Genomic DNA, 13,343 nt, shown 5'->3' with positions numbered 1-13,343 from the left:
CACCTACAACATTTGTTAAAGTCTAATTTAAAATAAACGTTAAAAGTGTAGAGAAAGACCAATACTCTCTGTAATATCTTACCATCACTCCTTATCTAATATTTTTCTGTATAAACGCACAGTAACTATTAAATGTAGAATAATGAGATAATGACGGTTATTTTCCTAAATTAATAGATAATAACATTAAAAACATTTATTATTTATTATTATTTTAGAGTAACCATACAACATGTATTCTTCAAAGAGACTAATCCAGATGACCTTAATTATTTTAAAAAAATTTTCAGTCAGTATTTTTTGGTAAATCTAATATGAATTGACATCTTCGTTATATTACAAATTGTATAATTTTTTTGTTCCTCTAAAGAGAAGAAGTGGTTTCGTATTTCAATTAAAAGCTTGGTTGAAATCGTCCTAAAATATCGGCGGTACGTTCATGTTGGTACATTTTTTAGAACTTTCAAGGATTTACGAGTATATTTTGATAGCTTCTTTTCTTTCGATTTTCGTTAGCTTTTTTTTATTATCTGGTTACCGTGCACTTTAGTCGAGAGCGCTTTTTCTCACATCCGACTCGATTTCAAGGATCTACAAGGCGCAACTAGATTTAGAAGTTTGTGGATGTTTGTGAAATTGAACTTAAAATGTGTAGATACACGTTGATTTAAAGCTAATATTGCTGTGATCGAGAGTTCTGAAAAGTATCTACTGTAATTTTTGAAATTAGCGTCAGAAGGCATTATATAATACAAAGATTCATTACAAGTATCCTCCTTTCTCGTTTGTTACCTACGATAAGTTGAATTTTCGACTTGATTATTACAAAGAACATAGGGAATTCGTATACTTTTATTAATACTGCCACTCTGCATTTCAAAATCGACCATGAAACCCAAAATTTTTTTTGTTCAGAATTACTGTATAAATGCTAGTGTAAGCAAATATATTGGTTTCAATACTTTAATTTTTTTTTTCAAATAAGGACCGTATGATTATGAAATACACGTGGCGTTTCCATCAAAATTTTGACGTCATAAGTATACTCTGGTATACATGGTTTAAGCATGTTTTTCCCTATACATATATAGGGAAAAATTACGCAAATTGTCTCAATCGTCTCATAAATTACTTTATTTAGAATGCTTTTTTGAACATCAAGTAGTTTCTAACAGAACTTTCTTTTTTTAATTATATATTTGTATTCCATTCTCGAATATAGTGTTGTACAATTGTTGTAAGTTTTTGATAAAACAATTTTTTTGTAAAAGATACATCAAGAATTGGATTATCCTAGAAAATACGCGATAAACAAATTTTCAAGTTGACACAGGTAACGAATACAAAAGTACCGTAAAAAAATAACGCAAAATGTGCTTGCTGGGCATACACGTGGCCTGATGTATACAATAAAGCGTATATAAATAAATAATAACAAAAAATAATTAACAAAAGGGAAGTAAACAACCAATGGATGTAAAATTTTTCAAACCATTAGAGAGCTACAAATATTTACAAGCATATATTCAAGACAAATTAAAACCAAAATTAGTGTCTGCTTGCCAATATTAAAAAAGAAAAACCTATAAATATCGAAAACTTGAAATTCATATAAGTGAAAATTTTCTCCACTGATGCATTGGAACTAATAAAGGAGATAGTGCACAAGCTTACCTAAAATCTTAAGGATGGCACACGGTACTTGTTTTGTTTAAAAATGTTTCTGAACCCAACGCTGATCGACGACGGGAGTCTTGAGCTCTTGAGCTCTTGATTTTTTCTTCAATTACATACTTTGTTAAGCATATGAACTCGTCAATGAGCAAATTGCCTTTTTCTATAAACATTTTAAAATGATCTTACTTATGTATAATAAAACAATGAGTAGTTTCGTATCAAAATTTGAATTACACGCAAAATTACAAACAATTACAAGTCTTAGCCTCATTTTTCCCAATTTTAATCGTGGTAAGGTTATTTTTAGTATCTAGAACAAAAATCAGATGTAATATGTGAATATATCGAAGCTATAATAAATCTCTTTCTATTGATTATTATCACTATTTGTGAATAGGAAGAGCACTTTTCCTTCCTTCCATAAACCCCTTTATGAAACTCTTAAGTCACTAGATCCATTTTGTCGAGAGAATACAAATAATCCGTTCAATACCCATTCATTCTGTTTAGAAGAAATTCAATGGAGCCCTTCACTTTAGTTAATACAATATTATTCCTTCTAGAAATTCTGTTTATTACAAGAGAAACTTTTTCCAATCATAACACTATATCCACAGTTTTCGTGACTTGAAAACTAAATTTAATATAGATAGGGTAACAAAGGATTATAAATTCAGTAACCAAGTATTCTGTTTGTAACATGAATAATTATCATTTAATTCAAAATATCTGCAATAATATGTACTCAAGGGTTTTTGTTGAACGTTTATTCATCAATATATACAAAGTAATAAATATGAATATGAATGAATTAATCATCATATTTTGTGTGCTGACTTCTATAAGCTTTTAAAAATTACAATACCTTTGTTATTACTAATGTTACCAAGTTATCCGATTTCTAGAACCGTTGTTGACATTGATATTGAACACTACCACTACACCAACAATTACACTGTCTGACTTTCATTTGGGTAACCAAGTTATTAACTTAACTGGAAGTTAACTAATTAATATCTTGAACAGTAATTCTATTTGTACTATGACAATAATTGTTCGGTTTAATAATACAGAATTATCCATAAATTTTCTAATAATGTGAAAAGCGAATTTCATTTATTCAACTAATTTCTTGATGATTTTTTGGAATATGCATCGTTAAAAGGGTTGCTACTTAATTTTCGAGATAGACAGATGAAAACAAATATTTATAATTGAATTTAGCTTAATTTTTTTTCAAGATATTCTCCACTGAGATCAACACACTTTTGTAAGCTTTTAAACCAATTGACAAATCATTTTTTCCATTCCAATTGAGGTACCTTCAAAACATGTGAAATGAACGCATCAACCGCTTCGTCAAGTGTAGAAAAACGTGTACTTCGCAATTTATTTTTGCTATGCAAAAATAAGAAGAAATCATTGGGTACTAAACAAGGACTGTAATGCGATGTTTTCACTATTCAAAAAAGTTTTTGTTTCAACTTGTGCGTGAGAGCTCGCAGTATCATGGTGGAGGATGATTCGTATTCTGCGTTTGGTTTCACTGATTTTTTCAAACATTTCTTGCGAAAAAATACCGGAATACCAATCAGAAGTGACCTTTGAACGTTGCTCTGAGCTCGCACAGAATAACCCATCTAAATGAGAATATTCCACTTCAAACGCCCTCCACTAGCGATGTTGTCTGCCTACTTGGCATATTCATTGTTCACTTGATGTTGGAAAACCTCCCACTTTGTTCTCATTCCTAAACCTACCAAGCCTATATCGCTTATCAGTGTTCTAGGTAATGTCTTTGAACTTCTGTACCAAGCAGATTATTATTCAAAAATTTCAATTCGGATTTTGGCCCGAAAACTATACACTCAACGCAAACACCAATCTTCCTAAACTAACCCTCATAATCAAAACAATAAAATTGACGAGCCATCAGCGTCAAATTCGGTTATTGCCTATTCCAACCTTGCACCCCTTTTCTAGCATTCCACAAGGCCCCATTCTAGTCTTTCCTCCATACATCTTGTACACGCATGGTCAAAGTGTATGCGTACAGCCCCGCACAAAGTCTTCTGAATAAGTTTTCGGATTGGTGCTAACAACAGCGTATGAAGACTTCCCCGAGAAGTACCGCAGTTTCTTAAATAATTCTCACTTAGCTATTAGATAAAACCCTTCCTCCTACACCTTTAGATCGTTGGGGTTGCCGGTTTTATGCGGCTTTCTTATAATCTGGTGAACCGGTTCACAAGCCAAGTTACCGACTTTCCCGAACCTGGAAGGAATCCATTGTTTTTTTAAGGCTGGAGCTTTCTTTTCTTCTCTTCACGCCACGTTTCGTCGTCCGTTTTTATCTTTTTTTCAGCTTAAAACAGTACAATCACTAACCTATCACCAACACCCCAGCCCTGCAGTGGAACAACTTCTATATCTCTAGATCTTTAAAAAAAAAATTGGCTGATGGAGCTAAATCTGGTGAATAAGGGGGGTGTTCTAGTAATTCAAACCCTAAATCACGAATTTTTTACATGCCAACATGAGATTTTGTGCAGGGGCATTGTCCTACAAAAAACACCTTTGGATAGCTTTCCGCGTCTTTTCTCTTTAATTTTTTCCATAAGAGTGGTCAGTAATATTGAATAGTAATCTACCCTTATCTAAAAAACTGAAGCAAGCAACTTTTCCAGCAGATTTTTATACACGAAACTTCTTAGTTCTTGGAGAACCAGAATGTCGCCATTCCATCGATTGTTGCATTGTTTCTGGATCGTTGAAATGTACCCAAGTCTCATTGATAGTAACAATTCGGCTTAAGAAGTCTACATAGTTTTCAAATCGAAGGCGATGCTTCTATCCTTGTACGCTTTTGGTCAATATTCAAACATTTGGGGATCCATTTTGCAGCAATATTTCTCATGTCCAAATTGACGTGACCTATATTATGAACGCGTATAAAAGATTCATTGCTTCAGATATCCGTTTTAGTCCAATTCGATGGTCTGATAAAATCATGTCATGAACTGCATCGATATTTTCGGGGACTGACACAGAAACTGGCCTTCCCGATCGGTTATCATCTTCAATGGAAAATTTATCTCTTTTGAAGCTTGCAGTCCAATTTTTCACGGTCGCATACGAAGAACATTGATCACCAAGGGTATTAAGCATATCTTCGTAAATCTGCTTACCTCGTAACCCTTATAAGTAATTGTTCGTTGCTATGGTAACGCAATATTTTACTTATGCATGGAATTGGTAATAGATATCTGGTATCCCCGTTGAAATATTATGGCGCCGTTTACCCACGTTACCTATATATCTAAACTAACGTCATTTATTGCTTTCTTTGAGGATATCTGAAAGAAAAGGTTTATTAAAATAGACCGGCTGATATTGAGGATATATTCGGAATTATATAGAGGGCAGCTTCCTAGGTAGAGGCTAAAGAATGTTTACTACGTTTATTTTACAATCGATAACCCAAAAAACGTATTTGTAGCTTTTTTACTCCAACAATGTTCCTCCTTAAGAGAAAGAAAAAAAGGTGCGGTCATATTTCAATATTTTCACTTAATTTTTAAAAACCCTAGATACGACACACTTTTATAATTGAAAATTAAGTTCGGTAGGGTTGTAGTTAAAGAGTTCAAGGAAAAAATAAAATTTCATTTTATTGATAGCATATGCGTGTTTCGACGATTTTATTTCTAAAGTTGCTGGTTGAACAGTAATAATTTTGTAGGCGAAACCCTATTTTTACGCTAGCTCGTAGATTTACATTATGCTAGGACAAATAACAATTCAAAAATTTAATATCGACACGATGGTCGCGTTACGCAGATGCATAAAATGACATAAAAGATTATACTACTCCCATGATATTTTTCATCATATGTTACTCTATTTTATATCGGAGATATTTACATAAATTTATGCTATAAAATAGTTCGACACGTGTGTGTGTATAATATGAAGTAGCATTTCTTCTTTCCCTAAATTCAATAAAAATAAATTACCATTATTTATTTGGATTCTTCGTTATAAGCAGAAAAAAACACTTTTGAACATATCGTGAGTCAAATATATTCAGTAAATTAGTATATGTTCACTTTAAAAATCATCCTTAAATGATAATTAAAATCACAACCAAGTAAAAAAGTAGTCGACCTTCTTTAGCACCTTAACTAGGAAAAAGAATCTCAATTTCACACTGTAGATAGTGAAATCGTTAGGGTGTTAGGGTGTACAAAAACTTCGCAGGAAAGAATTTGAATTGTGTACCAAATATCCTGTTGACGTACACGCCGATAGTGAGACCAGTCTTTCGGAGGTACAAAGACTTGCCAGTCTATGTACAACAGGAGCTATAGGAACATACCCAACAGTTGCACAAGAAGTGATTCCAAACATTCCATTCCTACAAATATTATTGGAAATTGCGGCGAAAAAAACCTCACTCATACTGTTTAGAGAACTAGTCACCAGGAATTAATCAAAAACCTCCTTCAGTGATTGATTTGATTAAATCTTGGACATACTTCAGGATGATATAACAAAAATTCCACGTTTAATAAAAACTTTACTTCAGAACTAATCAGTATTAGTGAATTAGATCAAAACACCATGTGAGAAATTAACAAGAATTCCGTCAAATTATGTACAGATTATAATCTTTTTAGATAGCCAAGTCATAAGAGCTTTAAGCTTTAATATCAGATTAGATCTCAGCTAGCTTCAGAATGCCTGGTCAAGTTAAAGGAACTGACAAAAAGAATAAATTTCCAATAAAGTTCCAGGACACACTGGTATAGGGAGAAATGAGGTAGCTAAAATAAGGGCGGATAAACCATTTGGACCGTTACCCTTAATTGAATCGGCTACAGAGCAATAGATAAAAAACTAGAAAAGGGTGTAGATAGAAAAAAGTAATCACTGGAATTATCTACAAGGGCAAAAATACTCATAGGAAACTAGAACCGAAGATCTATCGAATATATCAGCCTAAGTATGAACAATTTAAGAATATTAACATGAGATTTGTCGGGACATTGTCGCCTCAACATCTGAAGATGCTAAGCTTAACAGAGGATGTAATGTGAAGATTTTGCTATGGAGAGATTAACCACATTCTCTCAAATTGTGACATACTACGAAACTTCAGAGTATTACATGAAAACCTTTGGTAGCCATGGCCGTTCCACATTCTAAACTCTCTGGAAGGACTGGAATTAATAGATTAGCTATAACCATTGAGCATCCAGTGCTACAACAAGCAAAAGAGACACAATAGATTTTCTGGGTCGCCGTGTATATATTTACACGTACATCAGTCACCTTCCTACAAATTATCTAAATACCTTGCCAGCAGTTTATCCAAAATAACCAAAAATCGTTTTTACGTAAAATATTCATTTATGCTTAAGCAGTTTCTAGATACAAAATCATATTTCTCAATGTACAAATATTCATAACGATCTCATAACACACGTATTGAAAAAAAAGATGGGATTCAATCAAACAATCAATCAGCTATGACGAATTTCAAGAAGGTATTATGCTTATTCAAACTAATAATTATTTCCAATATGAAGACTTTTTTTCCAACAGCTAAACTGATGTACAATGGGATCTCTAATTTCCTCAAGTCTCGCGCAAATTGTTATGGAATAAGTAGAAGGGAAGATACTGGATGATATGGATATTGTTGTAGTGTTTTTCAAAAGATAAGTTGACAACTGCTTAGCAGTAATTAATCAATCAAATTGATAGAATCATCCGAAAACCCACAGATAAATCACACAATAAGAACAATGTGAATCCAACTACACAAATAAATTCTAGTAAAGAAAAAGATACATAGCACTCCCTTATACAAACCAACTATCAGAAAAATTGAAATACATTTTATCGAAACATAACCTCAATATAAGTCATAGATCACACAACACATTATCACCTCTATTCACTACACTAAAAAACAAAACTAAAGACTCTAAGAAATCAAATATTATATATTCCATACTAGGTCTGAATTGGGCAATTATTTAGATTATGTTAGATTATGTTTCGTTAAAAATTTAGTATGTTATAGAGAACATTATGCTGAAAAATTTGATATATATATATATATATATATATATATATATATATATATATATATATATATATATATATATATATATATCATCTCTTAACATAGTTTTCAACTTTGAAGTTCTAAAAAAAGAAAAATAAAAAAATTATTTTATATAGTTTAGCTTCGCATGTCTAACATAACCTAACCTTACCTAACCTAATCTAGCCTAACCTAACCTAACCTAACCTAACCTAACCTAACCTAACCTAACCACTAATTTTAAGTAAAAATATTGATAGAATATCAATCAATAAACAGCAATACACAAAAATTCATAGAATTTTTTCCTTTTTATGGTCAAACACGAATAAAAAAAACAAATATTGATAAATTTACTAACAATAGTGGTATGTAAACAAACTAGACTAAACTCACTGAAAATTTTATGATCATTAAGTAATGAAGACATGCGAAACTAAACTATGATGTATAAATTATTTTTCTTTTTCTGGAACTTCAAAGTTGAAAAACTATGTGAAGGGATGATTTCTGCGCCCTACATATATACATCAAATTTTTCAGCATAATTTTCTCTATAACATACTAAAATATTAACGAAATCGGAGGTATGTAACCTAATCTAAATCATTACCCTCAATTGTCCTAAAAATTATATAGGAATGACTACACAATATTTAGAGAACAGAATAAATGGTGACAAATACACCAAAAAGGCATAGACTACTCTAATTTTATTGAAATTTTGAGGTAAATACATTGATTCTAATACTCTGTTTTTAAGATATCTACTAAAATTTTTTTTTGTCTATTCTACAAATATTTTAATCATCATATAATCAGTCTTTGATAATACTACCAAAGAAAGAGCGAAACGTTATAGTTATACATATCTAACATAGAAATGTGATATTTCATCGAAGTTTGATTATTTCATCCAAACAACCTACGAACCCAAGAAATTAGAGAGAAAAAATAAATTGTACACATACATAAAAAAAGTAGTCTTTTTATAAAGTTTAAAATTATCCATAAAAAAATTGGTTTTGTTACGTTAGAATCGTATTTCTGTATAAATTTCCTCAATTTATACTTTCTTTATATGATTAATATGAAAATATCGTTGTTTGCCTTGGCACTTATTAGTTTCCTAATGTAAATGACCTCAATTTGAAACCGTAATTCCGTTAATGATCCGGAATTAACTATATTTCAATGAATTTGCTTAATTGATACCAATTTATAAAGTTCTGCTATTGTGATTTCTCTCCAAGAATTTTCAGAAGGATGAGCAAATGAAGAAAATGAGAAAATAAACTAAATTACATATTACGACACCTCGCCGCTCTCACAATTCGTCAATGTATAATTTGAATTTGAATGTCGCGAAATTAATTTTTAACGATGTAAATATTTAAGTGGTTTTAAACTTTGAAAGAGCTTTTGCAAAAGCTATATCGTAGAGGTTACTCTTTAATCTCTATTCACCTTGTAAAGTGAATTTATAATTTTAATACTATTCATATAAATAAGTTAAAGGATTTTAGTAAGTGACATACCAGGATTATTCAATTGATATTATGGACAATTTTATTATATAGTGGATTTTATTGTGATTTATTGTTTTATTTTCCATAGTTTGATCTCCGAATAATGGAAAACTGGATAATTATCCGTTGATTGATAAGGTACATAGTACTTTTTTCTACAAACTATAATATACCCGCAAAACATTTTCTACAAAAGATGTTGTTTTTTCATCAAGTTGCTATTCTACCAAAGATTTGTTACTCTATACCTAGAATGATTCTTACGCTTCACTCCTGCCCAATTTATAAATCAAAACAATTAGCTCTGATCATGCCACTTTGTGATTTATTATCTTCAAAATCACGCTAAAAACTGTTAAATCTAATTTGTTGAGGCGTGTCTACAGTTGAAGCTCTAATTCGATAGACTCATCCTAGTATCAAAATGTATCGTGTGATTAAATACACTGTATCATATTACGTACCATCCTCAATGTTATCAGATGCACCCAAACATGTCTTTCAATGTAGAATAGACAAGCCAAAGAATATTTTCCAGAAATATTAGTAGCAATACCATGGATCTATCACTATAATGTGGAGACAAAAATACAGAGTAAGGAGGGAAAACGTCGAAATTAAAGATGGAACCTTCCAAAAGGGAAGGCCATGCTAATCTAATTCTTGGATGCTCGAGGTATAATTTTAGTAGATTTTCTGCAAAAGGGAATCACAATTACAGATATTAACTAAAAACTCCTGAAAGAAGTTACAAGTTACACACCATCACAATACTAGTAATAGCTTAGACAGGCTTCGATTTAGTTGAGAAATCGCCATTATCTCCATTATTATCGGCTGTTTCCAAAATTCGAAGAAAACTTGCTTGATGAGCAAATTTCTCCAAATAATAAAATCATACTTCATATTTCTTCTCCACTGGATTATATCATTTGCTTCCTGTTTAACCTCTCAGTTGAGACCTCTTTTTTCTCCTGGTTGTTTGCTAATTCTGTATTATATTTTCTTCTGGTTCTACCTCTTCTCTTCTTTCTGTTTGTTTCGCTTCCCGATATCACCTTAGATGATCTATCCTCTTTATTCTCACTACGTGTTCAAAACATCTCAACTGTTGTCCGATTTTTTGCATTGCACTTACTGATTTTATTACGTCTCAGTATTTTCATTTCACACCTTATTTTCCGATCAAGTTGTTGATTACCACCCTGTCTCAACTTTAGATCAGCATTGGTTGGGCAGGCTACATATGTAAATATTGTCCTATTTACCCTACTAGCTACCTCTTCGCCAATTATTTCTCCTGATCTCCTATTAGTGCTCTTCTCTTCTTGTTCTTGTATTAGCACTGTTATTTCTCCTGGTTAGTTTGAAATTTCCATAATTTTTGTCTTTTGTTTCTTTATCTACGGTCCGAATTGCTTTACTTCATTACTCCACTACTATTTTGTAGATGATATTTTCTGCTAGCGTATATTAATAGGTCGTTCGGATATACTAGTTCATTTATGTGGATTTTTCTCAGTTTGTTGTATCCTATAGATAATTAAATTTTGTGTACGGAAATTCAAAAGCTTGCAATCTTCATTTCCACACGGTTTAGAAATGCTAGAGCATGATGAGTCGAAAGTGTGAACCTTGATCACTAAATTGACAATAACTATATCTTCAATTGTTAGTGAAACCTCGTCAGATTTTTCTATGTCTCATTTTATTTTTTGTGATATCTGATGCTCCTTTCACTGTCGCTCATACCATTTTTAAAAAGTTTAAAAAGTAATTTTATAATTTAAGTGAAATACTAAAAGTATGCTCAAGTATTGAATTCAGACTTATTTCTGAGTTGCGTTCATTTGAATTTATGTGTAATTCGCATTTGTAAATTTCAATCCATGTTATTGATTATGTTCAGCGACGACGACATCGTAACAGATACATGATAACCAAACAATTTGAAATTTACTGCTTTACAGAAACGTGATAATGAATTCATGTGGCCTGAACTAGATTTTATGGATCTTGACAAAAAGACGGTGCAATCTGCCACATCACATATAGAGTATTGATATGTTTTTAAAATCTTGGATCTATGTGAAGGAAAATAATGTAATTGGTGTTATAAACATCACAAAATGCGAAGGAAAACAATATTAATATCAAGCGATAGAGGAATAATTGTTTAAATTAAATAAATTGATATCTAGTCCAAACAAATCAGCAAAGTGAACGAATAATCTATGCTACACCAACCTGAGTCTCTTGCCTTTTAAGGTAGAAATTAGTCAAACAAGTCAAACGAGTGGAGGAATTGTCTATACTATTACTGTATAGTCTGTCTGGGAACCAAGTCAATCACGCTTCCGCCGACAAACACCAATCGAGGTCTTTCCCTTTTTAACTAAGAAATTGGTCAACCAAGTTAAAGGAGTTGATTAATTGTCTACCAGACCAATTACAGTCTAGGAAATAAGCGAATCAAACTAGAACCGCCCAATATCAGCTGAAGTCTTTCGCCTCTTCACTTAGGCCAAGTCAAATGATTTTGAATTTAAAATATTCTAGCGGATATAATTGGTGTTTCAATAAGAGCGTGAGATTTCAATGTTCAATAAAACATGGTTTTCTGTAGCAAAGTATTGAAATATTTATTGATTTAGAAAATATATATTTCGGAATTATCTATGAAACAAAATATCTTGCGTACCCTTTTGACGAAATTTTCAATAACGTTATTCAATACATGTGGTAGTTTTTCATTGATACAGCGTCTAATTTCGGCTTTTAATGCCTCAAAGGTTTCAGACTTATTGGCGTAAACCTGTGACTTCAAATAATCTGATGACACGACCAGTAGCAAACTCGTGTAAGATCTTCAATGTTCCACATATCGTCAAGATCAATAGCTTCCAAATGAGGCACAAGAAACTATTATAGCACGATAAGGTTCGCTATTACTGAATTACCTTCTTCGTTATGTTGTTGCATTGCTTTCTGATAAATCATTCGTGGATTTTCTAGACAATCAGGACGCGTTATTCTACAGTGTAATGCTTTATGTTAACCAAGTCCCAACTGTCAACTTTCGATCTGTCACATCATAAATCATGTGACATTATGACTGTCAAACATGGCGCACAATTCAAATCTTGCACTCTGATTAAAACACCATTTATAAATCTAATTTCCAAGCATCCACCCCATAGACAAACTCATCAACCTAAACGCTTTAAAAGAAAGACATCTTGAATGAAAGTAGATTGTGGAGTGGAATGAAAAATTCCTATTCACCAAACATTTTTTCAAGAATGCGATTGATCATAGGAAAAATATAGTGTGTAACTAAATTGTTTATTAATGTCATGAACATAGGAATATATTGAAAACTACCCTAAAAAAGTTTTGCCGGAGTTGATAGGGTGTTGATACGATTGTCACTTCTATTAACACCCTTAAAAAAGATCGACATATAGACTTCCTTTGAAACTAAATTACTTTATTATCGATGACATATCTCATTAATCTTTCTCACTTTTTTTTTCAGGGAATCCTCGTAACAAATGTGCTCTTCAACCCGGACATTCCCTTATGGACTGGATTCGCCTCGGTGCCTCCGGAAAAGATCTTACCGGTTTAGGACCCAGGGCCGGACATTTGTCGGTAAGTAGTCTAGTTTACGTAACATTCTTAATAGCGGCTATTAATTTTATATGAATACCCTCACCTGACCTAACTATAAAAAGATTTGTTTTTACAGAGTACTCCAACCCAAATGATATTAATGATATTCATTCCAGTGAGTTGATAGGGTTGATCTCCAAGAGACCTTGATTTAATTATGATACATCCTCATCGTCGATTTTCCTTCGTGAATTCACACACTAACTGCCTTATTAGAAATTTCAGAATTTTCTTTTGTCGAGCATACATATTTGAAGCAACGTCTTCGCATTGAACCTGTAAATATTTGTTTTTTAAATTTTATCTAACAATCATTATATCAGCGCTAAAGCATTTGGAAATGGTAG

At 32.0% G+C, this 13,343-nt stretch overlaps 1 protein-coding gene across 2 annotated transcripts in view; it reads left to right on the top strand.

Moving 5' to 3' along the window:
• LOC130452717 (cytochrome b5 reductase 4) overlaps nt 1-13,343 on the top strand; it is a 230,319-nt gene that overhangs the window by 198,495 nt on the left and 18,481 nt on the right. For both annotated transcript variants that reach the window (XM_056792131.1, XM_056792132.1), the window contains exon 3: nt 12,860-12,975. In XM_056792131.1, the coding sequence (XP_056648109.1) occupies nt 12,860-12,975 (116 nt within the window). The remainder of the gene's footprint in view (nt 1-12,859; nt 12,976-13,343) is intronic.

This window comes from Diorhabda sublineata, chromosome 2, assembly GCF_026230105.1.
Source record: "Diorhabda sublineata isolate icDioSubl1.1 chromosome 2, icDioSubl1.1, whole genome shotgun sequence".
In the NCBI taxonomy this organism is placed as follows: Eukaryota; Metazoa; Arthropoda; class Insecta; order Coleoptera; family Chrysomelidae; genus Diorhabda; species Diorhabda sublineata.
This window is presented reverse-complemented; position numbering and strand designations above follow the sequence as displayed.